Source organism: Sphaeramia orbicularis, unplaced genomic scaffold (assembly GCF_902148855.1).
Source record: "Sphaeramia orbicularis unplaced genomic scaffold, fSphaOr1.1, whole genome shotgun sequence".
Classification (NCBI taxonomy): Eukaryota; Metazoa; Chordata; class Actinopteri; order Kurtiformes; family Apogonidae; genus Sphaeramia; species Sphaeramia orbicularis.
In genome coordinates this window covers 315,001-342,789 of record NW_021941572.1, presented here as the reverse complement: position 1 = coordinate 342,789, position 27,789 = coordinate 315,001, and the positions used below count along the sequence as shown (strand labels likewise).

General features: G+C 40.5%; 1 protein-coding gene and 2 long non-coding RNA genes across 6 annotated transcripts in view; all 3 read left to right on the top strand.

Annotated features, from left to right (window-relative positions):
• The window catches only part of spns2 (SPNS lysolipid transporter 2, sphingosine-1-phosphate), a 267,467-nt gene that overhangs the window by 27,546 nt on the left and 212,132 nt on the right, over positions 1–27,789 (top strand). For all 4 annotated transcript variants that reach the window (XM_030129915.1, XM_030129913.1, XM_030129916.1 and 1 more), the window contains exon 2: positions 23,247–23,312. In XM_030129915.1, coding sequence (XP_029985775.1) covers positions 23,247–23,312 — 66 coding nt within the window. The remainder of the gene's footprint in view (positions 1–23,246; positions 23,313–27,789) is intronic.
• Positions 14,475–14,780, top strand: LOC115416192 (uncharacterized). The gene is made up of 2 exons (XR_003934927.1): positions 14,475–14,510; positions 14,682–14,780. It is a non-coding gene; the product is annotated as an uncharacterized LOC115416192 (long non-coding RNA).
• Positions 24,046–27,789, top strand: part of LOC115416191 (uncharacterized) — a 16,246-nt gene continuing 12,502 nt past the window's right edge. The window contains exons 1-2 of the long non-coding RNA XR_003934926.1: positions 24,046–24,228; positions 26,340–26,342. This is a non-coding gene — a long non-coding RNA (uncharacterized LOC115416191). The remainder of the gene's footprint in view (positions 24,229–26,339; positions 26,343–27,789) is intronic.

Genomic DNA, 27,789 nt, shown 5'->3' with positions numbered 1-27,789 from the left:
ATGCAGCAGAAAACCCATCAGTCATGTTTATTCTCTGCAGTCGAACTGTTCCACCACCAAAGGGACAGAGTCCTAATGATGCATTCATGTTCCAGAGATAGTCGGAAAAACCTGAATCACATCCAGTTCCTCATGTGGATGGGGTCATGAGGTCGGATCAGCTTCATCAGCACCGACAGGAAACTGAAGGAACTGGACCATATTTAATGTTCAGTTCATAAACTGGTAGTATGCACTCTGTGTATTGAATTATTATTTTCCCTCATAGTTCTACATTTATTAATTAATTACTTTGACGCTCATTTCAGCTCATTTCTGACAAAATCTAATGAAGGGAAAGACTCTTCAGGGTTGACATTCAGTTGTAGCTTCTAAAATATCACTATTAGATTAGATTCAACTTTATTGTCATTGCACATGTACAAGTACAGGGTAACAAAATGCATTTATTTCAATAGATATACAGTATGTATGCAAATATACAGGAGAGATTGTTGGGGTGCTATGGATATAATATAAGGGTTATTATAAACAAATTAATATGTGTTAATAGACATAAATGGATTTATTTGAGTGGTACGGACATATACAGATTATGGACATATACAAATGGATAATGACATAATAGACAAATTAATTACTATTAAGATGACGTATGTCACGCCAGTTCTTCTGGTATTTGGTGTGCTATTCGTATGCATTTTCGACCTTTTGTGTGTTATTCAGTGCCACAGTTGCACTGACCAATTTTTAACCTGCGTTTTGCTTTTTATTCTGTTTTATTGCTTGTTTTATACTCTCCTGTTAATGTACGGTGTCCTTGAGTGCCAAGAAAGGTGCCTATAAATAAAATGCATTATTATCATTATTATTATTATTATTATTATTGTTGTTATTTGATTGCATGTCAATTTATGACAAGATCTCCAGTTCACATAACCCTCACCCTAACCCTCAGTGCGTGGTATTTGACGCAGTGTGAACATACACGCAGAAAACTTATAATGCATACAGATAACTCACCAGTTAAAAATGATGTGTAAATTTATGTGAGTCATGATATCATGTTGAAAATGTAAAAAACTATGACACTATTAGTCAACCTCTACCTTGAGCTTCTTCATTTAATTCACCTGTTTTCACCAAAAAGTACCAGTTTATTGACTGAGAACATTTCTATTTAACATTACAATATAATTTTGGCATCTTTTTGTTATTTTTATAATGTGATCGGCCTAAGAAATGTCCTAAACACATCAGAACATGAATATAAAATCCAGGCAGAAGGTACTGTTTCTGCAGATTGTATGAGTCTGTATTTTTTTTTCCAGCAAATATCACATACTTTTCCTTAAACTGTATATAAATAAGTCTATAAATAGGGTGAGTTTTTCCTATTTTCATTGTAAATCAGTGCTGGATCCATATGAGCCCCATGAACCCAGCCACTCCCTCATGCATTTGAATCCATTACGTAGAAATGAAGCTTTGTGAGAGCTCCGTTGTTGCCATTTGATGCTAAATTGAGCTGAAAACACAAATCTTTTCCCATTTTCTTCTCTTTTTATCATGATTTGCGGCCATGAGGTCTAGACAGTCTGACAGGCGGTGGATTTCTGATCATTATGCTCCACGGCGAAGCTTGGGTTGATCAAGGAGAAGGCGGTGGAGGCAGGTGTGGAGCAGAAAAGGCAGAAATAGACTTATTTTTAAGGCAGAAAGGAGAATTTTAGCTTTGAAGACCTCCTGGTAATTAAAGCCGTCTTGTGTAAATGAGCGTCATTAAGGAAGCTAATCTACCAAAGCTTGTCTTGACTGTATGTACAGTTTATAATTATGCAGGAAGACGTTTCAGTACCCGTCGTGGATTTCCCGCATCATTGTATAAAGCCGAGAAAACCCATAAGAGCAATGGGAGAAATCTCATTAAAAAACACTACATAATGACTTTAATCCCTCTCAGTGTTATGTAAAACAGCACATGGATTACTGACGGGATTGTTGAAATGCACAAACACGCACAAACACACACAAACGAAGGCTTTCCGTCTGTTTTTTCTGCGTCTTTATTGGACAGACTGATACAGGATTGTATAATTAAAAGGAGCTCAGAGGTTAAGAGTCCATCCATCTGATAACGTCACACTCATCTGTGGCTGGAACCTTTAAAGACCCAGCGCTACTTTTATGACACTTCCCAAATTAATTTTTCCCTTTATGAGTCAATACACAGTCATATTCCGTCAGAGAGCGAACCTAAATTGATTGCCATTCCAACATTTATTTCAATATAAAGTGGCTCCTTGTTTTGGATAATCCCTTATGGTCCAACTAAAGCAAAAATGAATTTAAAAGTAAAAATGTGGGTCATTGAGCAACAATAATCTGTCGAATTGTCTCTAAAATGTCCCGTCAGAGAGATTTCCAATACCGTGTTTTGACCCTTATTTAACTTTTCTTAAGTGATTTATTTCCATTTATTATCATATTATCCTCTGTATTTTGCATTTTTTCGGTGAAAATCAATCATTTTCCTATATTCTCTGATCATGTAGATGTTCATAAAAACTCAGATTAAAGTTGAAGGTTATTATATCAGAAACAGAGAAAACTGAAGAAAAGGGACTTTTTCCATTATTATCTTAATTGGTTTTGTTCATTTTGGTACTTATTTCAATCTTTTTAAGCGACTCTTTTTTTAGTTGCATTAATCAGTAATTGAATGTAAAAAAAAAAAAAAAGTGTTCAGAAAGATTTTAGATCAGTAGATGGTTTAGATCATGGGTATTCAAATCTGGTCCTGGAGGGCCAGTATCCTGCTTGTTTTAGGTCAGGGGTATTCAAATCTGGTCCTGGAGGGCCAGTATCCTGCTTGTTTTAGGTCAGGGGTATTCAAATCTGGTCCTGGAGGGCCAGTATCCTGCTTGTTTTAGATCATGGGTATTCAAATCTGGTCCTGGAGGGCCAGTATCCTGCTTGTTTTAGGTCAGGGGTATTCAAATCTGGTCCTGGAGGGCCAGTATCCTGCTTGTTTTAGGTCAGGGGTATTCAAATCTGGTCCTGGAGGGCCAGTATCCTGCTTGTTTTAGGTCAGGGGTATTCAAATCTGGTCCTGGAGGGCCAGTATCCTGCTTGTTTTAGGTCAGGGGTATTCAAATCTGGTCCTGGAGGGCCAGTATCCTGCTTGTTTTAGGTCAGGGGTATTCAAATCTGGTCCTGGAGGGCCAGTATCCTGCTTGTTTTAGGTCAGGGGTATTCAAATCCGGTCCTGGAGGGCCGGTATCCTGCATGTGTTCCATCACACCGCTTCAGTTAATGCTCAGCTCATCATCCAGCGCTGCAGAAGCCTGATAATAATGTGTGATGGAAGAGGGAAACACCTAAAACATGCAGGATACCGACCCTGGAGGACCAGAGTTGGACACCCCTGGTTTAGGCCAACGGCGAACTATAACGCTGTTAAATTTACAGTTGATTACAGTTGCTTTTTTACAACCCAATATCCAATCATTCAGGTGCTTTTTCCCCTAAAACAAACAAAAAACAACTGTTTGTATGGAAGGAGGATGGGATTTTACATTGACAGAATCTGCAAAAGCCGCTAAAACACTTTTCTACAAGTGATTTATTCAGAATAGGACTTTTCTTCAAACTCACCCACATGTAAATCACAAGAAAAATCAACTTTTTCTGCCAAATCTGTCATGAACTGAGCATAAACCCAGTGTGTCCATCCACTGTCACTGATCCAACTCCATGGGTTTGGCTGGAGAATCAATGTTGGAGAAGATGACGGTGTTTCCATGGTAACTACGGAGCCTCTATCATTTAAATTTTTTCATTCAGTTTGTTCATTTTTATTCATTTCATTTGTTTTTGTTCATTTTGTTCCATATTTTGTTTATTTTCTTTCATTTTCTTGCCTTTTCTATTATTTTGTCTCCAATTTTGTTCATTTTGTGGCTTATTTTGTCCATGCTATTATTTTGTTGATTTGTTATAAATTTTTGTTCATTTTCATTCATTCATTCATTCACATGTTTATTTCAAACCTGCTACCACAGTTAAACACTTAACAGACGACAACTGGACAGCCGATAAACACATGGTGTGAAAAGGGGATGGAAGAAGCATTGCTTTTCAAATTCCAACCCCTCACACCACACAACCCATCACATTTCACTACACTAACACAAATCATTTTTGTTATTTTGTCGCTTATTTTATTATTTTTTTACTTCATTTTTGTAATTTTGCCTAGTTTTTTTTTCATCTTATTTTACAAAATCTTTTTTCATTTTTTTCATTTTTTTTAACGCATATGAACCCAGTGTGTCCATCCACTGTCATTGGTGAACTGATGTTGTAGAAGATGACGGTGTTTCCACGGTAACTATGGTGCTTCTGAACGTCCAAATGAATCATATCTGATGGCGATTTTAAAGCTGAGAAACTGTATTTTACCTGAATTATCGGTCTGTTCAGTGCTGCAGAAGTTTTAGATCAGTCGATGGTTTTTGTTGCCAGTTGCTGTTTGCATCTTTGAGGGTTAATTGCATCTTTGTAGAGGCATATTGTGGAGGATGTTTTCATTTTTCTGGTTGTGTGAGTCCAAATTCAGCTGAAACTACGGGGGCTTTTATTTGAAGGAGTACCATCCATCTCACTTAATCATCCAAAGTGGAACCTACTTGACCCTCTGTTAACAGTTTCCTCCTGTCAGCGTGGCTCCATCTCCAGATTCCCCATAAATAGCGGGTCCAGGCTGGAGGTCGGGTTCAGCTGCTGTTCAGGATTCCTCAGAGACGCCGGTGTTGACACTGGAAACTCCGACGTTCTCATCTCATCTCATCTCAAATACTGCCACTTCGCTCGGCTGCGTTTCTTTCCAAATACATCCCCTGCATTATCTCATACGTACCAGTGCGCTCCCCCACCTGCATTATTGATGAGCTATAGGTTCAGTCTGCTCCCCAGACGCTCCATTCTGCAGCTTCTCCACTACCATTAAATATTTAGCAGCGACCGGCTGGGGCGAACGCTGCTGCCCTTCACAAGTCAAGCCTCTGGTTAGGACAAGGAAATGAGTAGAAAAAAAACTATTAGATCAAAGTAGGAGGGTAAGACCTGAAGATTAGAGCAGAAGATGACTGGGACTGGGGTTTAGAACAGATTTATTATCACAGTTATATAAAAAAATCATAACATGGAGCTTAGAAACTGTCAGTAACGGCAGAATTTAGGTCTGATTGAAAGATCAAAATCACAGCTAGAATTGGAAAGATATTCAGTTCCACATGTGCTAATCGGCCATTGGGACCGGGATGTTCAGTTCAACTTTTAAAAGACAGAGGGATTATATCAACTAATAAACCCTTAATAGGTCACTCATTTGAAATACTCTGAAATTCCAAATTTCAACCTCAGTGTGTTGGACATCGTCATCTACCTCCTTGTCAGTTGCCATGACAACAGTCTCCCTCCTCTTACCATAAAACATCCCAGCAGCACTTGCAATAAAACAAGTGTTCTAAGGTCATAAACTGACAAAAGTCACTCAGATTCACTATTTACAGCCTCAGAATGTCTATTGAATCCATCTGAATCACTATAGTTTTATGAAAAGCAACATGCTTCTGGACCTCACTGAGGAAATGACCAGAAATAGTCACTTGCCTGATAAAGGCTTAATCTGCTGTTTATCTGCAGTTTTTCCAAATATCATTGTTGTATTTGGCTTTAGAATTCAGTCGACCTTTGGTTTGGAAATGACAAAACCAAACTGTGGAAGTTATTCAGGTATTAAATGAAACAGAATACATTTAGAGGAGGGGTTTAAGAACATGGAGGATCCTTAAACTGAGTGATCATGAAGTAAACGATGAAAATCAGACAAGAATTGAGGAATGTCCTTTTGCATGTCAGTCCATTCAGATCCAGTAGAACCTGTCAGCACCAGTGGACCATTGAATGAGTTATTCACTTTATGAATTATGGCTCATGAGTGTTTTTGTGTTGAAATCTGCAGTACGGGCTTCATACTAACCTCCGCCAGTCAGCACTGAGGTTGCACATGCTCAGTGGAGCAGCCTCCACTCACCCAAATTAAATAAAGTGAGGGAGAAAAGGCCACAAATGCTTCTACCTGACATTTGAATAGAAGTAGAGTCTCCTTCCAAATAGTAATCTAATAAACATATATAGTCAATAGAGTTTTATTACTTAGTACATTATTACTATTATCATCATCTTTAGGATGCACATTTTGTCTTACAATTTATTCTGTTGCTGCCTTGACCATTGAATTTCCCCATTGTGGGATCAATAAAATCTAATCTAAACTAATGTAAACTAAACTAATCTAACCTAAACTAATTTAACCTAATCTAATCTAATCTAATCTAATCTAATCTAATCTAAACTAAACTAAACAAATTTTATCTGATCTAATGTAATCTAATTTAAAGTAATCTAATCTAATCTAATCTAAACTAAACTAATCTTATCTGATCTAATGTAATCTAATCTAAAGTAATCTAATCCAATGTAAACAAATCTAATCTAATCTAAACTAATCTTATCTGATCTAATGTAATCTAAAGTAATCTAATCTAATCTAAACAAATCTAATCTAATCTAATCCAATCAAATCGTTCTCGTGCACAGATCATCTGATCTTTAAGGTAAATAAGTTCATAAAACCAGTTTATTTCTTTTGCATTCTCTTTTTTTCATGATTTTATTCTTTGTTATTTTCTTTCTGACTTTACAAAGGATTTTTAGGTGTTTTGGGGGATGGAACAGATGAATTATACTTCAGTTCATTTCAGTGGGAAAATTGATTTGTAAAATGAGTAAAATCACAAAAAAAACTGGGTCATGGAACACATTAATCTCCTACTGTGCGGAATGAGGTTCTAGTGTAAACATGTCTTCTTTGGATCAGTCTAGTGTGCGTTCTTCTCAGATATTCTGCGTTTCCATTCTTCTCAGATATTCTGCGTTTGCGTTCTCCTCAGTTATTCTGCGTTGGTTTGCACTTCTTTTTCCCTCTGGTGACATTATTCCATCTACGTTCCCACCTCTTGTCCAACCCTAACCCGACCCCCCCGCCCAGGCAGACCCTCACTGTTTCCCTGACATCTGCAGCCCGTTTCCTTTCTGTGTGGTAGTGAGAGGAAGTGGAATGGAAAAAGAGCCCCCCCCCCCCTTCACTGCCCCGCCCACTGCAGCCACATGGCAAAGGGAGGAGCAGCGTGGGTCAGGAGCCGCCGGCCGCAGTCGGACATATTTGTGGTCGACTTTCTCCTGGGCTCAGTCTGAGCCGCCGTGCAAACTCTGCAGCTCCATCTCTGTTTTGTTTCCTAAAAAACGACCCAAAGCTACCCCCGAACACGCACTTTCTCCTCGTTCATTACATCCCCCCGTTCTTCCTTTCCCAGACTATTTATACGGACGGGGGTGACACATGAAAAGGGATGGCCCCTGTGCAGGAATGGAGGCCACATCAGCACAGTGGTTCACCGCTGCCCGTCACACTCAGGCCAGAATGAATGACTTCCATCCAGTGGCTCGTTCTGGCTCACACACACTCTGTGAAAGCAGGGGAAAGGGGAACACACACACACACACACACACATCCATGAGTCGGGAAACACTGGAAGGATGTTTGAGAGGAGGCATCCAGGCACAAACACCTACGAGTTCACTCCTCATGACCTCATCTACGTCTGCAGAAAGAACAGACAGGACTAAATGCAACCATAATTACCCGTGTTGTGATATCCATCCATATTATCAAAGCGAAGTGGGCTCTGTGTGTGTATGTGTTTCGGGCATCACACTAACGCCATACAGAGCTGACTGCTGCAGTTTGTCATACTTACAGTCGCGGAAAAAATGATCAGACCACCAAAAGTCATTAAAAACAATGGTTATGCAATCCAGTCCTAACTCCTGTTTGTATCATGTGACTAAAACAGAAAAAAAAAACATGGAATGTCTAAAAGCACTGTTTTTGTCAGTACAATGCCATAGCTATTGATGTAAAAACTGAAGTGGTTCTGGTTATTTTCAGGAAAACATGTTAAATGGATAGATATCAGCTGTGAAATTAAACTACTATGTGCTATTTTTGTTGTTATCATTATATTTATCCAAACAAATGGACCTTTAGTTGGACCAGGCATTAAAATGAACAAGAAACTGAAGAAAACAAGGGGTGGTCTAAGAATTGTTTCTGCGACTATTGTATTTTGGCCAAGGAGATACTGGGAGATTTTCAAATACTGTAGCCTTACAGAGAGCCTTACTTGCCCAGAATCATTGAATCATCATTGAAGTGGGTTACCTAGCAACGGATAAACAATAGGGCCCCGTTGCCACGGTGTCAAATTTCCTGTGCAGAAACAAGCATGCCAGCTGAGAGGTTATTCAACTGAAAATGACAGAGAACTTTACCAAAGAAGTTAAGAAAGGAACAGAATGAACTGGATCAGAGGATCTAGAACCCGCGGTTCCCCACAGGTCAATGCGATAGTTTATTTATATTGTCATAATTAGATGTATCACGTTATGCTTTTCTTTGTTTTGTCTGTGTTGTCGACTAAATCTCTGCATTTGTCACTTACATCATGTGTTTTTTTTGTCTAGATGTGTCATTTCTATCATTTTTACACTGTTTTTTTCTTGCATATTTTACTTCATTTTTTTCTTGCTTCGTCGTCTACAAAGAGTTTAAAACCACAGAAGAACATTTGGTTTCTTCAACTTTCTTCCAGGACCGATAATCTGCCCTTAAACTGGATAGAAATAATGACCTGACGTTCATTGTGTCAAACAACGGCATCAAGTGATATTAAAATTTTTCATCATGAGTCCAGTTTCAGCTGCATCATCTCAGCTCTCATGCTGTGTTCACGTGCTATGGGAATTATGGTAAACACTAGTTAGAAGCTCCAAAATTACACATGAACGCCCCTCATGTCGTATTTTCCACTGAAGAACTGGAAAAAGATACACAAGATGACCTTTGACCTTTCAACATGGCAGAGAGGAATGAGACATTCATTGTGTATGGTAAACAATGCTTTTATTAATGTTCTGCTGTTAGTGGATTATAAAAAAAAAAAAAAAAAAAAAAAAAAAAGGTGTAGCAGATCATCCAAAACTCTTTCACCCAAGTAGCAGGTCACGATAAATTGTATCTCAGTCATTTTTTTTTTTGTTACGACAACAGAACCACTTCAACTCAACGCACTGGTAATTTAGAATTCACTAGTGGAAAGGTTCACCTTCCCGACAGCACCTGAAGGCAGCATAAGTCGCAAATTGGGAAAGCAACAAAACAAACAGCACAAAAAGTATGAAAAAAAGGCTAAACCCATGAAAGGGTCCATTTTAGGGGTTCCATTGAGTCTATGACATGGATCAAATGGAAACGTGAGCCTTAAACAGTATTTAAACAGGAGTTGTGTTCGTCTGCATCACCCAGAAGTAGTTTTAAACTAACATTGGCTCATTTTCTGAGTTCTGTTGGCAAATAATTCACATCTCTGTAAACGGGTACATTTGTGTCACAGGTCACAGCAGTACAACCAGGTAGTGAGTAGAAACCAGAGCCCTGCAGACCCCTGTAGACTCATCTGTACATGTGTGTTCAGTAGAAACCAGAGCCCTGCAGACCCCTGTAGACTGATCTGTACATGTGTGTTCAGTAGAAACCAGAGCCCTGCAGACCCCTGTAGATCATCTGTACATGTGTGTTCAGTAGAAACCAGAGCCCTGCAGACCCCTGTAGACTGATCTGTACATGTGTGTTCAGTAGAAACCAGAGCCCTGCAGACCCCTGTAGACTGATCTGTACATGTGTGTTCAGTAGAAACCAGAGCCCTGCAGACCCCTGTAGACTGATCTGTACATGTGTGTTCAGTAGAAACCAGAGCCCTGCAGACCCCTGTAGACTCATCTGTACATGTGTGTTCAGTAGAAACCAGAGCCCTGCAGACCCCTGTAGACTGATCTGTACATGTGTGTTCAGTAGAAACCAGAGCCCTGCAGACCCCTGTAGATCATCTGTACATGTGTGTTCAGTAGAAACCAGAGCCCTGCAGACCCCTGTAGACTGATCTGTACATGTGTGTTCAGTAGAAACCAGAGCCCTGCAGACCCCTGTAGACTCATCTGTACATGTGTGTTCAGTAGAAACCAGAGCCCTGCAGACCCCTGTAGACTGATCTGTACATGTGTGTTCAGTAGAAACCAGAGCCCTGCAGACCCCTGTAGACTCATCTGTACATGTGTGTTCAGTAGAAACCAGAGCCCTGCAGACCCCTGTAGACTGATCTGTACATGTGTGTTCAGTAGAAACCAGAGCCCTGCAGACCCCTGTAGACTGATCTGTACATGTGTGTTCAGTAGAAACCAGAGCCCTGCAGACCCCTGTAGACTGATCTGTACATGTGTGTTCAGTAGAAACCAGAGCCCTGCAGACCCCTGTAGACTGATCTGTACATGTGTGTTCAGTTTAAACCAGAGCCCTGCAGACACCTGTAGATCATCTGTACATGTGTGTTCAGTAGAAACCAGAGCCCTGCAGACCCCTGTAGACTGATCTGTACATGTGTTCAGTAGAAACCAGAGCCCTGCAGACCCCTGTAGACTGATCTGTACATGTGTGTTCAGTAGAAACCAGAGCCCTGCAGACCCCTGTAGATCATCTGTACATGTGTGTTCAGTAGAAACCAGAGCCCTGCAGACCCCTGTAGATCATCTGTACATGTGTGTTCAGTAGAAACCAGAGCCCTGCAGACCCCTGTAGATCATCTGTACATGTGTGTTCAGTAGAAACCAGAGCCCTGCAGACCCCTGTAGACTGATCTGTACATGTGTGTTCAGTAGAAACCAGAGCCCTGCAGACCCCTGTAGACTGATCTGTACATGTGTGTTCAGTTTAAACCAGAGCCCTGCAGACCCCTGTAGATCATCTGTACATGTGTGTTCAGTAGAAACCAGAGCCCTGCAGACCCCTGTAGACTCATCTGTACATGTGTGTTCAGTAGAAACCAGAGCCCTGCAGACCCCTGTAGACTCATCTGTACATGTGTGTTCAGTAGAAACCAGAGCCCTGCAGACCCCTGTAGATCATCTGTACATGTGTGTTCAGTAGAAACCAGAGCCCTGCAGACCCCTGTAGACTGATCTGTACATGTGTGTTCAGTAGAAACCAGAGCCCTGCAGACCCCTGTAGACTGATCTGTACATGTGTGTTCAGTTTAAACCAGAGCCCTGCAGACCCCTGTAGACTGATCTGTACATGTGTGTTCAGTAGAAACCAGAGCCCTGCAGACCCCTGTAGACTGATCTGTACATGTGTGTTCAGTTTAAACCAGAGCCCTGCAGACCCCTGTAGATCATCTGTACATGTGTGTTCAGTAGAAACCAGAGCCCTGCAGACCCCTGTAGATCATCTGTACATGTGTGTTCAGTAGAAACCAGAGCCCTGCAGACCCCTGTAGACTGATCTGTACATGTGTGTTCAGTAGAAACCAGAGCCCTGCAGACCCCTGTAGACTCATCTGTACATGTGTGTTCAGTAGAAACCAGAGCCCTGCAGACCCCTGTAGATCATCTGTACATGTGTGTTCAGTAGAAACCAGAGCCCTGCAGACCCCTGTAGACTGATCTGTACATGTGTGTTCAGTAGAAACCAGAGCCCTGCAGACCCCTGTAGATCATCTGTACATGTGTGTTCAGTAGAAACCAGAGCCCTGCAGACCCCTGTAGATCATCTGTACATGTGTGTTCAGTAGAAACCAGAGCCCTGCAGACCCCTGTAGATCATCTGTACATGTGTGTTCAGTAGAAACCAGAGCCCTGCAGACCCCTGTAGACTCATCTGTACATGTGTGTTCAGTAGAAACCAGAGCCCTGCAGACCCCTGTAGACTGATCTGTACATGTGTGTTCAGTAGAAACCAGAGCCCTGCAGACCCCTGTAGATCATCTGTACATGTGTGTTCAGTAGAAACCAGAGCCCTGCAGACCCCTGTAGATCATCTGTACATGTGTGTTCAGTAGAAACCAGAGCCCTGCAGACCCCTGTAGATCATCTGTACATGTGTGTTCAGTAGAAACCAGAGCCCTGCAGACCCCTGTAGACTGATCTGTACATGTGTGTTCAGTAGAAACCAGAGCCCTGCAGACCCCTGTAGATCATCTGTACATGTGTGTGTTCAGCAGGCGTCAGCGTTAAACCCCTCTGCCATCCTCTCCTTCCTCCTAGCCTAGTTTCTTGGAGCAGAAATAGAAGTTGGGGCCGGAGTTCATGGAGCCTCTGTTGGGCATTTGATGTGAAGTCTGTCGTCTCCAGGCTGATGGGATTCTGTGAACGTCTGTACGCTTATTGGTGGTGGTTTACGTGTCGGTGTGTTTAATGATGGCGTTGGTGAGCGAACGGTCGGCCCAGAGGAGGTGAAAGCGCTGCACGAAAGCCCTCTGCACAAAAACAAACGAGAGGAGAGGACTGTCCTTAAACTGTCCTTAAATCTGTTGGTTTGGCCTGTTTTGGTCTGTATCGTGCATTCCAGGCTGTGAATTGTCCTTTTTTTTCATGTTCTGTTCTTTTTTTGAGGCAGCAGGTACTGTGTAGATCTTCCAGACTTGGTTTTAACTGAATCTTTTGGTCAAAAACATGTAACGTCTGCACTGGTGTTTGTAGTTTCATGATGTTATTCCTTGTGGTCTTTCGCGTCTGTGGTTTGATTTACATAGATCGTGGACGCTTCACTCATCCAGACTCTAAACGTAGTCTTTTAATGGAAGCACTGATGACTAAATAAAAGTTCTATTCATATTGAAGAATGATAATTCACCAATCACTGGGCTAAATGCAGCAGTTGTGGTCTGTTAACATTCATCAAATTGAGTCATTTCTTCTGTGTGAAAAAAGTGTCCATAAAGGCCGACTTTATGAGAGGGCGGAATAAGTGTCAACTCCACACTGGCTCTGCCTGTGACTGTAGAGTATTTACAGCCAGCATCACAGGAATCCACACAAAACTCCCAAATGAAACTGACAGAAAACACAGTCTACAAATGGTAATAGATGAAAAAAAGAACAGGTGTGTGTTCAGGTTATTAATATAAATTCTCATGTTTAATGGCTGTGAGAACAGAAGTAGCGCTCAGGTCTGTACAGTGAAAATAAAGCTGCCGTCAGTAGTTTGTAAAACAAATGTTATGTGTGGAACATTTTCTCTGCAGCTTCCTGGTTATTTTAGAACGAGGACAGGATTGAGCCAAATCCACTGAAAGAAATTAACCTCCCAAACTGTCAAAGCACCACACATCTGCAAAAAAAACCCTAAAAAAGCTAAAAGGCCCTCAGATTGTTAGCCTCAGATCATAACTGTCTAACTCAGACACAAATGGACTAAAGTATGTGGACATGTTGAATCCAGGTGTTTCTTTTCTAACAGGGTCTGGGATCCAAAACAATAAGGACTAATGTCAGAATAGAGTTTTATATTATGGGATAGATATCCTATTGATTTTAATGTTTGTATGTCTGATCCTCATGAAGAGGACATGTGACAGCTGCAGACATGATGTGTCCACATATTTATGTCCATAGAGTTTAGAAACATCAATATTTCCCTAAAGTTTAATGGTAGATTTATCTTCCTAAAAGTAGATGGTTAGTTGTGGTTGAAAAATATATATTTTTTTAGAAATTTAGAGGTAGAAAATTTAAAATAAAATAAAAGAAACCAAAAAAACAAAACAAAACTCTGTTGAGAGAAATAAAGTCAAAACCACCTGAGTCATTTTGGAAGCAAAGATAATTGAAGCCAAACTAACCAATGCACTGATATCTATCCCATAATATCAAACTCTATTCTGACAATAGTCCTTATTGTTTTGGATCCCAGACCCTGTTAGAACAGAAACACCTGGAGTCAACGTGTCCACAGACTTAAGTCCATATATTGAATGAGTTAGACAGGTATGATCTGAGGATAACAGATAGGGGAATTTACAGTTTTTAGCCTCGTTCATAAATATGCTTTAATTATTAGGCTAAAGTGTGTGTGTGTGTGTGTGTGTGTGTGTGTATGTGTATGTGTGTGTATCAGAGGGAGTGTGGTTCTCAGCTGCAGTTTGGCCTTTGTGTGTCTTTGTGTGTCTTTGTGTGTGTGTGTTGGTGTTACCTTGAACGCAGATGGAAGCAGACAGGCCACATTCCTGTGATGTTTCTTTCTTGGCGTCATGCTCACATGCACTCAGACCCCTGGAGGCCTGAGGACTCATTAACATCCTTTAATTAAGCACATCCACATCCACGGGCTTGGACTGAAGGTGTGCTGTGGTCACAGTCGGAGGTGACCTGACATGGACCTGGACCTGGACCTGGACGTGTATATACAACCACTTCTGTCCAAAACGGTTATTTTTCAGGAAACTGGGAAAACAATGTATATTCTAAGTAAATAAATGGACTTAAGAGATGGAGTCACAAGCCGTTTTCAACACCTTTCAGTGGTTAAATATTTGTGAGGCAGTTAGAAACAACATGAAGACTGACCAATAGAATTGTTATATGAAAAAAAAAGACCAAAAATGGACTTATGAGGTTTCTGCCAGACAGTGATGATATTCTAAGTTAATGATTAGAATTAAGAGATGTAGTCACAAGCTGTTTTCAACACTTTTCATTGGTTAAATATTTGTTAAACAGTCAGGCCAACGTGAAAACTAACCAATAGAATCGTTTTATGACAACAACATAAAAGATCAACAATGGACTTACGAGGTTTTCCCCCCAACAGTGACAATATTCTAAGAAAATGAATGGAATTAAGAGATGTAGTCACAAGCCGATTTCAACACTTGGCAAAAAAAGTAACCAAAAAAACAAAAAATGGACTTGCAAGGTTTCTGTCCAACAGCAGCGATATGTGACTTTTAACCCAATAGCTCATGTGTTTAATTTCACTGTTGCACTTTTGTCTATTTTAGGGTTCTCACTAGGATTTTTTCACAGCGTAGGGGCACTATGTATGGTGCGGCGCGCGAGTTTTGTAGGGGGGTCTGGGGCATCCTCCCGTAAAATTTAGAAATTTATAACTATCTGAAACACTATTTCCTGCATTTTGAGGGGCAAATTTTGAGGAATGAAGCCAAAAAACAATGCGATATTCCCCTTGCATTTGGCGTTGCTCCCGTGCTTCGACGCAGACATGATTGTAGAAAAATATTTACTTCCACGAAATTCGGGATAATGGGAGCAGCACTCACATTACATGCACGCACAGGCTAAATTTTAGATCTAATTTTTCATGGGTGATCGGTCCGTTTAAATCAGATAAATTGATTGAAGTCTCATTGTCGGCCAATGAGTGTAAGGCAAGTGATGTTGGTGGGCGGGGTCAGACAATACCAAGGCACACAGAGGGGTGTGGCTTCTATTGTTGTCATTTCTTGTCTGCAGCGCTTTGAACCAAGACAAAGGAATAGATTTATTCACATTCAAATCTGGTTCTCATTACGCTGGATGGTCACACACACACACACACACACACACACACACACACACACACACAATGATGTGTTGTTGCAGCAGTCAAAGGGGGCCCTCTGGTGGTGGAATCAGTGTCAGTGGTGTGTGTTTTGTCCTTTGGGTGTTACCGTAGTCAGTTCAGACATGGGAAGGAAGTAGCAGACACGTTTGTGTCCTTCTGTTTGTATGGACAGAAACAACGTTTGTCTGAGTATTTTATGTTCAGTTGTGCTAATGAACAGTCAAACCTGTCTGTGATGGAAACTTTTGTTGTTAGATTTAAAGACGTAAATCTTAAGTCGATCTGAAGATGCTAATCGTTAGTATGCCTATGGATTTTCCCATTTATGTTAGCATCGAGCTAGCGATCTTTTCTCATTCATTTGAATGTATAATGCTATGTTAATGTGCTGTAACAAAGACAAAACTGAGACATGTTTTGTTTGTATGTTACAGTTTTACAGTGAAGTCTGCAGTAAAAGCTTTGGACAGAAGTTTTGGGCATCCGGCTTTTCTTGGTAAACCTGTTATCTATCTGCCGAGCTAGAGCTGTACGCACAAGCAGGGGCAGAATACACACAAAAAAACACCCCTATGCTGGTCGAATGACAGCGTCGCGGGTCAAATCTCAGCGTCGGGGCCCCCCCGGGACAGCGTCGGGGGCCCCGACGTTCACTGAGGCTAGCGAGAACCCTGTATTTATGGTCTTCTCAGCCCCCTGCTGTTTAGTGTTATGTGGTTATGTTCTATGTTTTTACTTATATTCTATTGCATTTTTTTCCTATTTTTTTGAATTTTTCTCTGTTCTGTTCATTTTGCACCGTAGGGTTTTGTAATTTCAGTTTTCTATATGTGATGTACATATGGCTAAAGCATAAAGCTGACCAAATGTGACTGTGACTCAACACCTGGTTCCAACAGGTTTATGTGTGTATATCAGACTGTGGAATATTTCCGTTTAGATTAAATCAGTGCAGTGGATGTCGCTGGAATAAGGAGATCATTAGGGGAAAAAAAGAGTTTTGAGGTTAGGCTCCTTTGTGCTTTCCTGACCTTTATCTCTTTGGATGCTCTTACTGCGTTGCCGTGGTAACCGGGGAGCTGCCAAACGTGGGTGACTTTTCTTTTTTTTTTTTTTTTTCCGCCTTGGTACCTCATCAAATCCACCAGTGAATCCCTCTGTGTTAATAAGACATGCTCGTTATATTGCCCCCAAGTCCAGAAACCATGAATTTCAGGTTAATTAAGTGGTGCCCGAGGGGGAAAAAAAACCCCAACAAAAAACGGTGGAGTGAGACGAGGATCTGAAAGTCTGATCAGGACAGAAACAGAGGGGAAAGTACAGTGAGAATTCAGACGGACGGAGGATGAGTGGCAGGCATTAAAAGGCCCGATTGGAAAAGCTGATGGTTGTGATCCAGTGGTGGATGTGTGGAATCCCTCCACATTAACACAGCTCATTACACAGCTCATTACACTTGAATCCACAATCTACTGTGTGTGAGAAGATAAAAAGCCATTATATTAGAAAAAACACATCCAATACTGATTACAGCAGAGATATTATACGATAGAACCGACTCGTATAAGATGAAAATACACTGTGTCCAAAAGTCTGTGGACGCCTTGAATTCAGGTGTTTCTGTTCTAATGGGGCTCGTGGATCCAAAACAATAAGGACTAATGTCAGAATAGAGTTTTATATTATGGGATAGATATCACTGCATTGGTTAGATTGGTTTAAAAAAATGCCACAGAGATGGTTTTTGACTTAATTTCTCTTGATTTTTTTTTTTTTTTTAATCTATGACTGTGCTTTTAAATGTTCTTCCTCTAAATTTCTAAAGTAGTTTTAGTTTTCCTGCTCTGACTGTAACTAATAATTTTCTGCCAGAGCTAACAATCTATTTTCTACAAAAGAGGATTAGGGCCACTGGAAAAAAAAAAATTAAAGTCCAATATATATTTTTGTATTATTATTATTCTGAGAAAAAAGTCAAAATTCTGACTTGTTTCATTGGACCTTCATTTGTATTTTTTTCCAGCAGCCCTAATCCTCTTCTGTAACTTTCTTCACTGAGGAAGAAAAATCTACCATTAAACTTTAATGAAATATTGATGTTTATAAACTATATGGACATAAATATTGAGACACGTCTGCAGCGGTAACAACGTGATATCCCGACTGCTGTAAATGTACACACCACTTTTAATTGGAGTATTATCTGTATGCGTTCTAAGTTTTGCATGTATGTTCACACTGTTACTAGTGTCAAATACCACACACTGAGGGTTAGGTGAATCACAGATCTGCACGTAAATTGACACACAATCAAATGGCGTTGAATAACATACGAAAGGATGAAAATGTGTAGGTATAGGACACCAAATGGCATAAGAACAAGTGTGACATACAACGCCATTTATTGAGATCAGTCTGGCTGTAAGATGTCCTGTTCATGAGGATTTGACATATAAACATCAATATTTCCTTCAAGTTTAATGGTAGAGTTTTCTTCCTTAGTCAGATGTGATGACAGTGGATGGTTAGATGTGGAAGAAAATTATTATTTACAGTCAGAGCAGGAAAAATATTTGAGAAATTTAGAGGAAGAACATTTAAAATCAAAGTCATGGAGAAAAAAAAAAACAAAATCCATGTTGAGAGAAATGAAGTCCAAACCATCTGTGAGTCATTTTGGAAACAAAGATAATAATTGAACCCAAACTAACCAATGTAATGATATCTACCATAATGTAAAACTCTATTCTGACATTAGTCCTTATTGTTTTGGATCCCAGACCCCTGTTAGAACACAAACACCTGGATTCAAGGCGTCCACATACTTTTGTCCACATAGTCCCAATCTGTTCTTGAACGTCCTCTGTTTCAGTTTCTACAGTCTGTGTTCTCCGTCTGCTGATCGTAGACGGGTGTGGCTCCGATAAACGCAGACTGTCCAGGATGGACGCTCCACCATCTGCTGTAGGAATCCCCCTCCCAGCAGGCCGTGCATGTGTGTGTGCACGTGTGTGTGCACATGTGTGTGTGCACGTGTGTGTGCACGTCTTTACAGCTAATGAGGCTACAGCTGCTGTTGTACAAGTGGAGTAGAGATGGAAGATTTTTATTAGTTATCAGTGTGTTTGCATCTGAGCCGAAATAATCCAGTTTTAAATTGATTTCTTAATATCGGCCTGTCGGCTTAAAAAAAAAAGGCCGATACTGATATACGTCAAATTTCCAAATATCGGCGCTGATAATTGGCCCGGCTGATAATCGGTCGACCTCTAATTCTAACGTCTTTTAGCTTAAATTTACATCTTTCTATTGATATATGACAAATTAGGGTAGATGTCTGCATTGGCCGAGAGGGAGGGGTGGAAATGGGCGGAGCAGAGAGCAGCAGAGTGTAGTCGGTGAGAGAGATATAGAAGATTTTAATTATATTTAGCAGCTTGTAAGCAAGTTTTAGCTGTTTTTGTGGTGAGTGCTTGTCAGTAATTATATATAACAGTGATAGTGCTGTTTTGAAGTGTTCTACTAGTGTGTTTTGATGTGTTTTCATCAATTTCTTTTTTTTTTTTTCACTTAAGTTTTTATTGAAATTTTATACACAGTCACCCAAAACAACAAAAAAGGAACAAACAAACGTTGCTTGGGTAAACTACACAACACTACATTCACAGTATTCAGTCCTCTCACCATTCCTGGTTTTGTAATCAGTCCATTTATTCCATTTTTTTGTCCATTTGTGCTTATTTCCCTCTTCCATCACACCTGGTTCAATTAATGATCAGCTCATCATCCAGCTCTGCAGAAGCCTGATAACCATGTAATGGCTTCCAGGTGTGATGGAAGATCATGCAGGATACTAGCCCTTGATGACCGGATTTGGACACCCCTGAGAGACAAACTCAACTGTTTGGACACATGGAAAATAGTAGAAAGTTTATTTCTATAATCTCTTGAAGTTTCATTATCAACATTTACAGTTGTTTCTCATAAATAACAAATATGATTATTATGATTGTGATTTATTTTTTTTACTATAACACCATTTTAAGTATTTATTACATATAATAATGATAATTAATGGTCAGAAATTGAAAGTTAAGTGGTTTTGGGGGGGGGGGGGGGGGGGGTGCAAAAGAATTGGCAGAAAGACATTTTCAGACACTTTTATTGCACAAATATAAATAAGTGTGGTCCTGTCCTAATGGTAGTCCTGGGGTTAAACAGTGTACGACAGGCTTTAGATTGAACACACCTGTCTGTGAGGACATGGACTGACACATCGGTGTCTTATGTCTTTTTAAGTGTGTGTTTGTGGCGTCAACTTTTCTTCTTCTTTCATTTTAATTTATTTGGACAAAATCCCACAGGTATAAAGAAAAATGTGCCATCCAATGTCAGATCCTGATGTCATTCACTTCAAATGGAAATGTATCTGCAGAGGAATGTCAAATGAGACATACCTGCCTGGAGGCCAGAGCTGCATAATGACCTGATTGTGTTTAAGCCGGTGTGGGAACGCTTAATGAGGAACGCCGAGGAAGACGAGCGTTTCTGCGTACAGTCATTTTGACAGATTGAGATTCTCATGAACATCTATCTATCTATCTGTCTGTCTGTCTGTCTGTCGATCTATCGATTGATCTATTGATCTATCGATCGATCTTTCTTTCTTTTCTATTCTATCTATCCTTTCCATCCACCCTTTCTATTCTATCTAATCTGTCTAAAAAGCTCAGAAAACGGGTCTTTTTTTCAGTCCAGTCTGTCATTAACTGAACATAAACCCAGTGTGTCCATCCACTGTCACTGATCCAACTCCATGGGTTTATTAGTTTTTCTTCCATTTCATCCAGTTTGCAGCTTATTTTGTCCTTGTTACTTATTGTTTTGTCCGTGTTTATTCCTTTTGTTCATTTCATTTATCACTTTGACTGTTTTTGTTCATTTTGTTGCCTATTTTATTCTTTTTTTTTTGCATCATTTTAGTTAGTTTTTTTTGCTTATTTTTCCTTTTTAATGTATTATTTTGTAAATTTTTCTATTCATTTTTCTACATTTATTATTTAATTTATATAAACCCAGTGTGTCCATCCACTGTCATTGATCCAACTCCATGGGTTTTACTGGTGAATCAACGTTGAAGAAGATGACGGTGTTTCCACGGTAATTACGGAGCCTCTGAACGTCCAAATAAGGTCATATCTGATGACCATGAAAAGATGAAGAACTGTATTTTACACCAATTATTGACATGGATTGATCGGATTAGTGGATCAACAGGTATTAAACACTTTAGATCCGTAGATGGATTTGGTTTCCAGTGGATGTTTGGGTCGTTGTGGGTTAGCGTCTTTCGAGGTCGAAGACGAGGACATGGTGTGTGAACGTGTCACTGGTCTGGAGGCGGGGTTATTGAAGGTTAGGGCGGTCCGCGGGGGTGGCAGGACGGTGGCAGGTGGATCAGAGGCTGCCAGCTTTTTCAAATGTTAGTCATGCCACTGTTCCATTTTCATGAGCTGCGTTTGAATCCCTAGACCATCCAGACCTTGGATGAGTCTGGGCTTCAGCTCACCAGGTTCTGCATCTGGACTCACAGACACACACTTCAGTCCTTTTCTGTTTTCTGCTCAAAGTAAAAACAGACTTTGAATTGGTCCGAGTCGGTGGTCTCATGGGGAGGATTCATCTGAACAGACTTGTTGCTTCTTGTTTACTGACGCCTTCCATAAAATGAATTATTGAACCCTGAATGGATCATCCTCTGAACTCCTTCTTCATCTTCATGCTCTGATGTTTACAGCCTTTTAAAACTTTACGAGATTGCCGTGCATGCTTCACATCGCTGCCATATGTGAAGTGTTGTGTGTGTGTGTTTTGTACCTCTGGCCAAACGCCAGCTGCTGTTTACTTCATTAACATGAACAGTATGTGGATTTCCTCCATTCCTGTGTGATTGCTCTGGGGTGACAGTAGCAGAAACAGCACTAGTTCAAACACTGTGTTTTTTCACCGTGGACACCACCTCTGGTGCTGCTGTGTTTTTTCACCGTGGACACCACCTCTGGTGCTGCTGTGTTTTTTCACCGTGGACACCACCTCTGGTGCTGCTGTGTTTCTGTTGGACTCGTGATGATGATCCAACAGAAACGCTTTTGGTGTTGTTTGGTAAAATCAGCCTCCGTCTCAGAGCTGTTCACACCAGCCAATGAAGTGAGGGATGAAAGTGTGTCAGGGCTGTCCAAGAGAAGGCCCGTGGGCCAAAACCGGGCCGCAGAAGGCTCCAGTCTGGCCCATGGCATGAATTTACTCTGAAAATGTAAAATATCATTTTAGTTCAGGTTCCACATTCAGACCCATATGACCTAAAGTGGATCAGACCAGTAAAATACTACCATAATAAACTATAAATAATGACAAATACAGTCTTTTCTTCTTTCTTTTAGTGTAAAAAAGTAAATTACATGACAATTTTTACATTTACACCCATCCTTTCACAAAAAATGTGAATAACCTGAACAAATATGAACAACCTGAAATGTCTGAAGAGAAGGAAATGTGATTTTAACATCATTTTATTGATGTTTCTCAATTTTTTTGTCCATTTTTGTGCAGGGTTTCTTGTTACTGTAATGATTTATTCATATTTCTTGATTTTTTTTTTGTTTATTTATGTTCATTTTCACAACATTTTTGTACACGTTTTTAAAAAATGTGAATAACCCAAACAAATATGAATAACCTGGAATGTCTGAAGAGATGTAAATGTAATTTTAACATCATTTTATTGATGTTTCTCAATTGTTTTCCCCATTTTTCTTGTTGTTACAGTTTAATTTGTTCATATTTGTTGATTTTAAATTTTTTTGTTTATCTCTGTTCCTTTTGGCACTTTTTTTTTAATGTGAATAACCTGAACAAATTTGAACACTGATCTGTAAGTTGTAATGCTATGTGTAAATGATAAACTGAAGCAGAATATTGTTAAAATTGCACTTCAAATGCAATTTCAGGTTCATGGATGTTCGGGTTATTCACATTTTTTTTTAAAGGATAGTTCGTAGACATAAACATTTTCATAATGTAGTTTGACTTTTTTCACTCAAAAACAAAGAAAAGTTTGCAGTTGTCATTATTGAAATTTCATTCTGTTATTATTGGACTGGTTCTGATCCACTTCAGATCCCATTGGGCTGAATGTGGAACCTGTTGGACTGTTTTAGAGGAAGGATGGTGTTTTGATTTACCACCACAAACCGTCTCTGTGCCTCGAGCTAAATCTAAGGTTCAGAGCTGAATGAACACTCACAGACGTGTTCTCTGGCTCTGCAGGGACGTTCAGTGAGCGATAGCCTCTGAGTTCTGTCTATCCGTCAGATCAATCAAGAATCCCAAACCGCAGAGGGCGTCCATGAACCCTGAATTAATTTAGCTCCAATAGAAAAGAGCTGAGTGTTTCTAAACCACTGATGATGATGATGATTATTACTATTATTATTATTATTATTTTATTATCATTATCATTAGCTGTTGTGCACTTTTGCTTTGTCTGTGAAAGTACTTTGTAAACTCCGTTTTTAAAGGTGCTATATAAATAAAGTTATTATTATGATGATGATGATGATGATGTGTGTAAACCACACTCATGTTCTGTCTCTGTTGGTGTTTTCAGGTGTTGTGCAGGACATCCAGAGGCATTATGGAGTCAAAGACAGTGGCATCGGCTTGTTGCAAACAGGTGAGTGTTCCATAATCTGATAATTACACATGTGAAGCATCTTCACACAAGACACTGATCACATAATGAAGGCATTAACCAAGAATCTGGTGGGAGCTGTAAATACACCAAGGAATGAAAAACCCGTCCGAATGCACGCCACATTTGGACATTTTGGACAGGAGCGTTTAAAGGTTTAGCTTTGACTGCACATTTACAGACATGAGTCACATGATCAAACCAAAAATGGTGTCTTTGCGTTGGTTCCTCAAACACCAGGGGATGCAATTTAGTTTTTTTTGCAACATCATTGTAGATTTACACACTAAAATCAAGCCATATTGGAAAAAAGTGCATATTAATTTTTTAAAGATTTTTCTGTTTTTTTTCCATGTGTCAAATAGATACAAACATGTTATGACAACAGCTGTGGACGTTTGTGTTTCCACTAACGCTGACGGACACAACGATAATAAAAACAATGAAATAAATGAAGGATTTACAGTGGTATCACCAAAATGAGTTCCTTATGTAATGGTAACTTCATCCTAAACAAATAAGGAGGTCACTTAGTAGGTTTTTACCTGGATTCTGTAAATAGACTAAAAAAACCAACACCAAACACAGGAACACACATATGAGGAGTACATGCTGCTGGAAGGACTTTACATCCATGTTTTCTCTGGTACCAATCATCATTTCTTCATCTGATTTGTAAAGACTTTAAATTGGTGGTAACTAGTTGGATTAAAAATAAAAAGTTAACCCTTTATAGGTCACTCACTGAAATACTCTGAAAATCCAAATTTCATCCACAGTGTGTTATAGGAACATCAACATCTACTTTCCTCATCAGTTGCCGTGACAAGTCTCCCTCCTTTTCCCATAAAACATCCCAGCAGCACTTGCTAAAAAGTAAACACATGCAATAAAACAAGTGTTCAAATCAGTCATATTCACTATTTACAGCTTCAATACTTCTATGAAATCTGAATCACTGTATGGTTTTATATTAAAACCAACATGAGCCTCACTGAGGAAAAGGACTGGACCCAGATTTAATGTTTGTGGAAATTACCAAATATAGTCACTTGCCCGATAAAGGGTTAATATTAAGACCATATGCATTTGTCTCCTGCAATAACAGAATGGAGCAGAGATTCAACGTGGTCTTTTTCTAATGCACATCAGAAAATTATGAATATTTAATTAATATGATATATATGCAACCACTACATTTAATTATTAACAAGACATTGTTTTTTTTTTTTTGTTTTTTTTTAATACATGTCCCCATATATACTGTATGTGTTTCTTTTAGTACTGGTATGATATCTAAAACTGCAGTATCTGTTATTATATTCTCACTGCTAATAAAAATACACTACTGTAAATACTGAATCACTGTATAGTTTTATATAAAAACCAACATGAACTGGACCTCACCGAGGCACAGGATTGGACCCATATTTAATGTATGCGGAAATGACCAAAAATAGTCACTTGCCTGATAAGGGTTAATGTGCAACCCCAGTCTGTTCCCCATTTCTACATGGTTTTATTTACACTTGCTCAGTGTGGGAGTTAATGGAATGCAGAGTCAGACGATGCGGCAGTGTTAACGGCGATGGCACGGAGCGTCGTTTCCAGCAGCACAAAAGGAAACCACAGTGGACCGGGCTGTGTTCCCTGAATGCACCGACCTAGGGCTGTGTTCCCTGAAGGCACCGACCCAGGGCTGTGTTCCCTGAAGGCACCGACCCAGGGCTGTGTTCCCTGAATGCACCGACCCAGGGCTGTGTTCCCTGAGGCACCGACCCAGGGCTGTGTTCCCTGAATGCACCGACCCAGGGCTGTGTTCCCTGAAGGCACCGACCCATGGCTGTGTTCCCTGAAGGCACCCGACCCAGGGCTGTGTTCCCTGAAGGCAGCGACCCAGGGCTGTGTTCCCTGAAGGCAACCGACCCAGGGCTGTGTTCCCTGAATGCACCGACCCAGGGCTGTGTTCCCTGAAGGCACCGACCCATGGCTGTGTTCCCTGAAGGCACCGACCCAGGGCTGTGTTCCCTGAAGGCAGCGACCCAGGGCTGTGTTCCCTGAAGGCACCGACCCAGGGCTGTGTTCCCTGAAGGCACCGACCCAGGGCTGTGTTCCCTGAAGGCACCGACCCATGGCTGTGTTCCCTGAAGGCAGCGACCCAGGGCTGTGTTCCCTGAATGCACCGACCCAGGGCTGTGTTCCCTGAATGCCCGGGGCAGTGGACTGTGGCTCAGGGCGGGGCTTCCTGCTTCCCTCCACTGCGTTCACCTTCTGGGTTGGTCCTTGCTCTGGTAGTGGAGGACAGGGCCTGGTCTTGTGGGTTGGTCCTTTGCTCTGGTAGTGGAGGACAGGGCCTGGTCTTGTGGGTTGGTCCTTTTAGTGAAGGACAGGGCCTGGTCTTGTGGGTGGGTCCTTTTAGTGGAGGACAGGGCCTGGTCTTGTGGGTTGGTCCTTTTAGTGGAGGGCAGGGCCTGGTCTTGTGGGTTGGTCCTTTTAGTGGAGGACAGGGCCTGGTCTTGTGGGTTGGTCCTTTTAGTGGAGGACAGGGCCTGGTCTTGTGGGTTGGTCCTTTTAGTGGAGGACAGGGCCTGGTCTTGTGGGTGGGTCCTTTTAGTGGAGGACAGGGCCTGGTCTTGTGGGTTGGTCCTTTTAGTGGAGGACAGGGCCTGGTCTTGTGGGTTGGTCCTTTTAGTGGAGGACAGGGCCTGGTCTTGTGGGTTGGTCCTTTTAGTGGAGGACAGGGCCTGGTCTTGTGGGTTGGTCCTTTTAGTGGAGGACAGGGCCTGGTCCTTGTGGGTTGGTCCTTTTAGTGGAGGACAGGGCCTGGTCTTGTGGGTGGGTCCTTTAGGGGGACAGGGCCTGGTCTTGTGGGTGGGTCCTTTTAGTGGAGGACAGGGCCTGGTCTTGTGGGTGGGTCCTTTAGGGGGACAGGGCCTGGTCTTGTCTCCTTGTGCCTCCAAACTCATTGAAACACCAGCAGACTCGACACAAAGCTCCTTTGACTCCCAGCAGGTCGGACTGTGAGGGGAAAGAATACAGGCCAGTGTTAGGGTTAGACCACTGAGTGTTTGTTGACTAACTCTGCTGAGGTGAATAGTGTGTGAAGGACAAAAAATATCTGCCCTGAAAAAACTCACCCACAGAATTTACGTTGACTTTTCAATGAATAAGCCATTTCATCACTTCTGAAACTCACTTCCACCCATTTCTGCCGGTGAATGTAGAATCTATATTTCAGTCAAACACACTGTTAGAGATTCTTTGAAGTAATGGTGTGTTTTAAAGCAGTTCATTTCACACCAGACTGTTCATGTGACGTCTACACAGAACTGGAACAGTCCACATGTGTGGAATTCAACAGTTTTAGGAGCCAAAGCCAAACACCAAGGTGAGAAAAAGGACGCTATTAGTTATTCAGACAGCGGGGTTCTGCATTTCTGAAAACATGTTGACCTTTTCAGGTGAAATAGAATCAAACAGAATAGAATAGAATAGCCTTTATTATAATTGTGCTACTCCAGTCAGTGCAACAATATTACCAAAACACCAGTACGATAGAAAATAGAGTGAATATAAAATTACAAAAACTAAAATAAGATAAGAAAGTAGAATATAAATTTTACAAAGTAACATAAGAATAGAGCTAAACCAAATAGAAAATAAAATTGGACAAAATATGAAGACACAATATGTGACAGTTTGTATACTGTACATATGAAAATATTAACATTATGTATTAAAAGGTGCTGACGACTTTTGTGAGCCATTTTTCCTCAGATCTGTCGAACCTCAGTCATATCCTCAGTATCATGAATCTGTTCGTCTGTCTGTCATTCCTCAGCTGAATCTCTGGTTTTACAGTGAACAGTTTCTTAGTGCCATCCACCAGAAACAAACACCGTGTGTCTACATTCTGAACCCAGAGGTAAGTCGGGCATCTTCGGAATTTTTAGTCACGACGTGCATTGTGGGAAACGGAGGTTCACGCTGCTGCTGCACGCGGCTGTTCACTGTAATGCAAGATATTCAGCTGAGTAATGACAGATAGACGAACAGATTCATGATACTGAGGATATGACTGAGGTTCGACAGATCTGAGGAAAAATGGCTCATTAACATATTAACAGTATATATCTATATAACAGTATTAACAGTGTGAATATATAACAGTATTAACAGTATATATCTATATAACAGTATTAACAGTGTGAATATATAACAGTATTAACAGTTTGTATATCTATATAACAGTATTAACAGTATGTATATCTATATAACAGTATTAACAGTATGTATATATAACAGTATTAACAGTTTGTATATCTATATAACAGTATTAACAGTATGTTTATCTATATAACAGTATTAACAGTTTGTATATCTATATAACAGTATTAACAGTATGTTTATCTATATAACAGTATTAACAGTTTGTATATCTATATAACAGTATTAACAG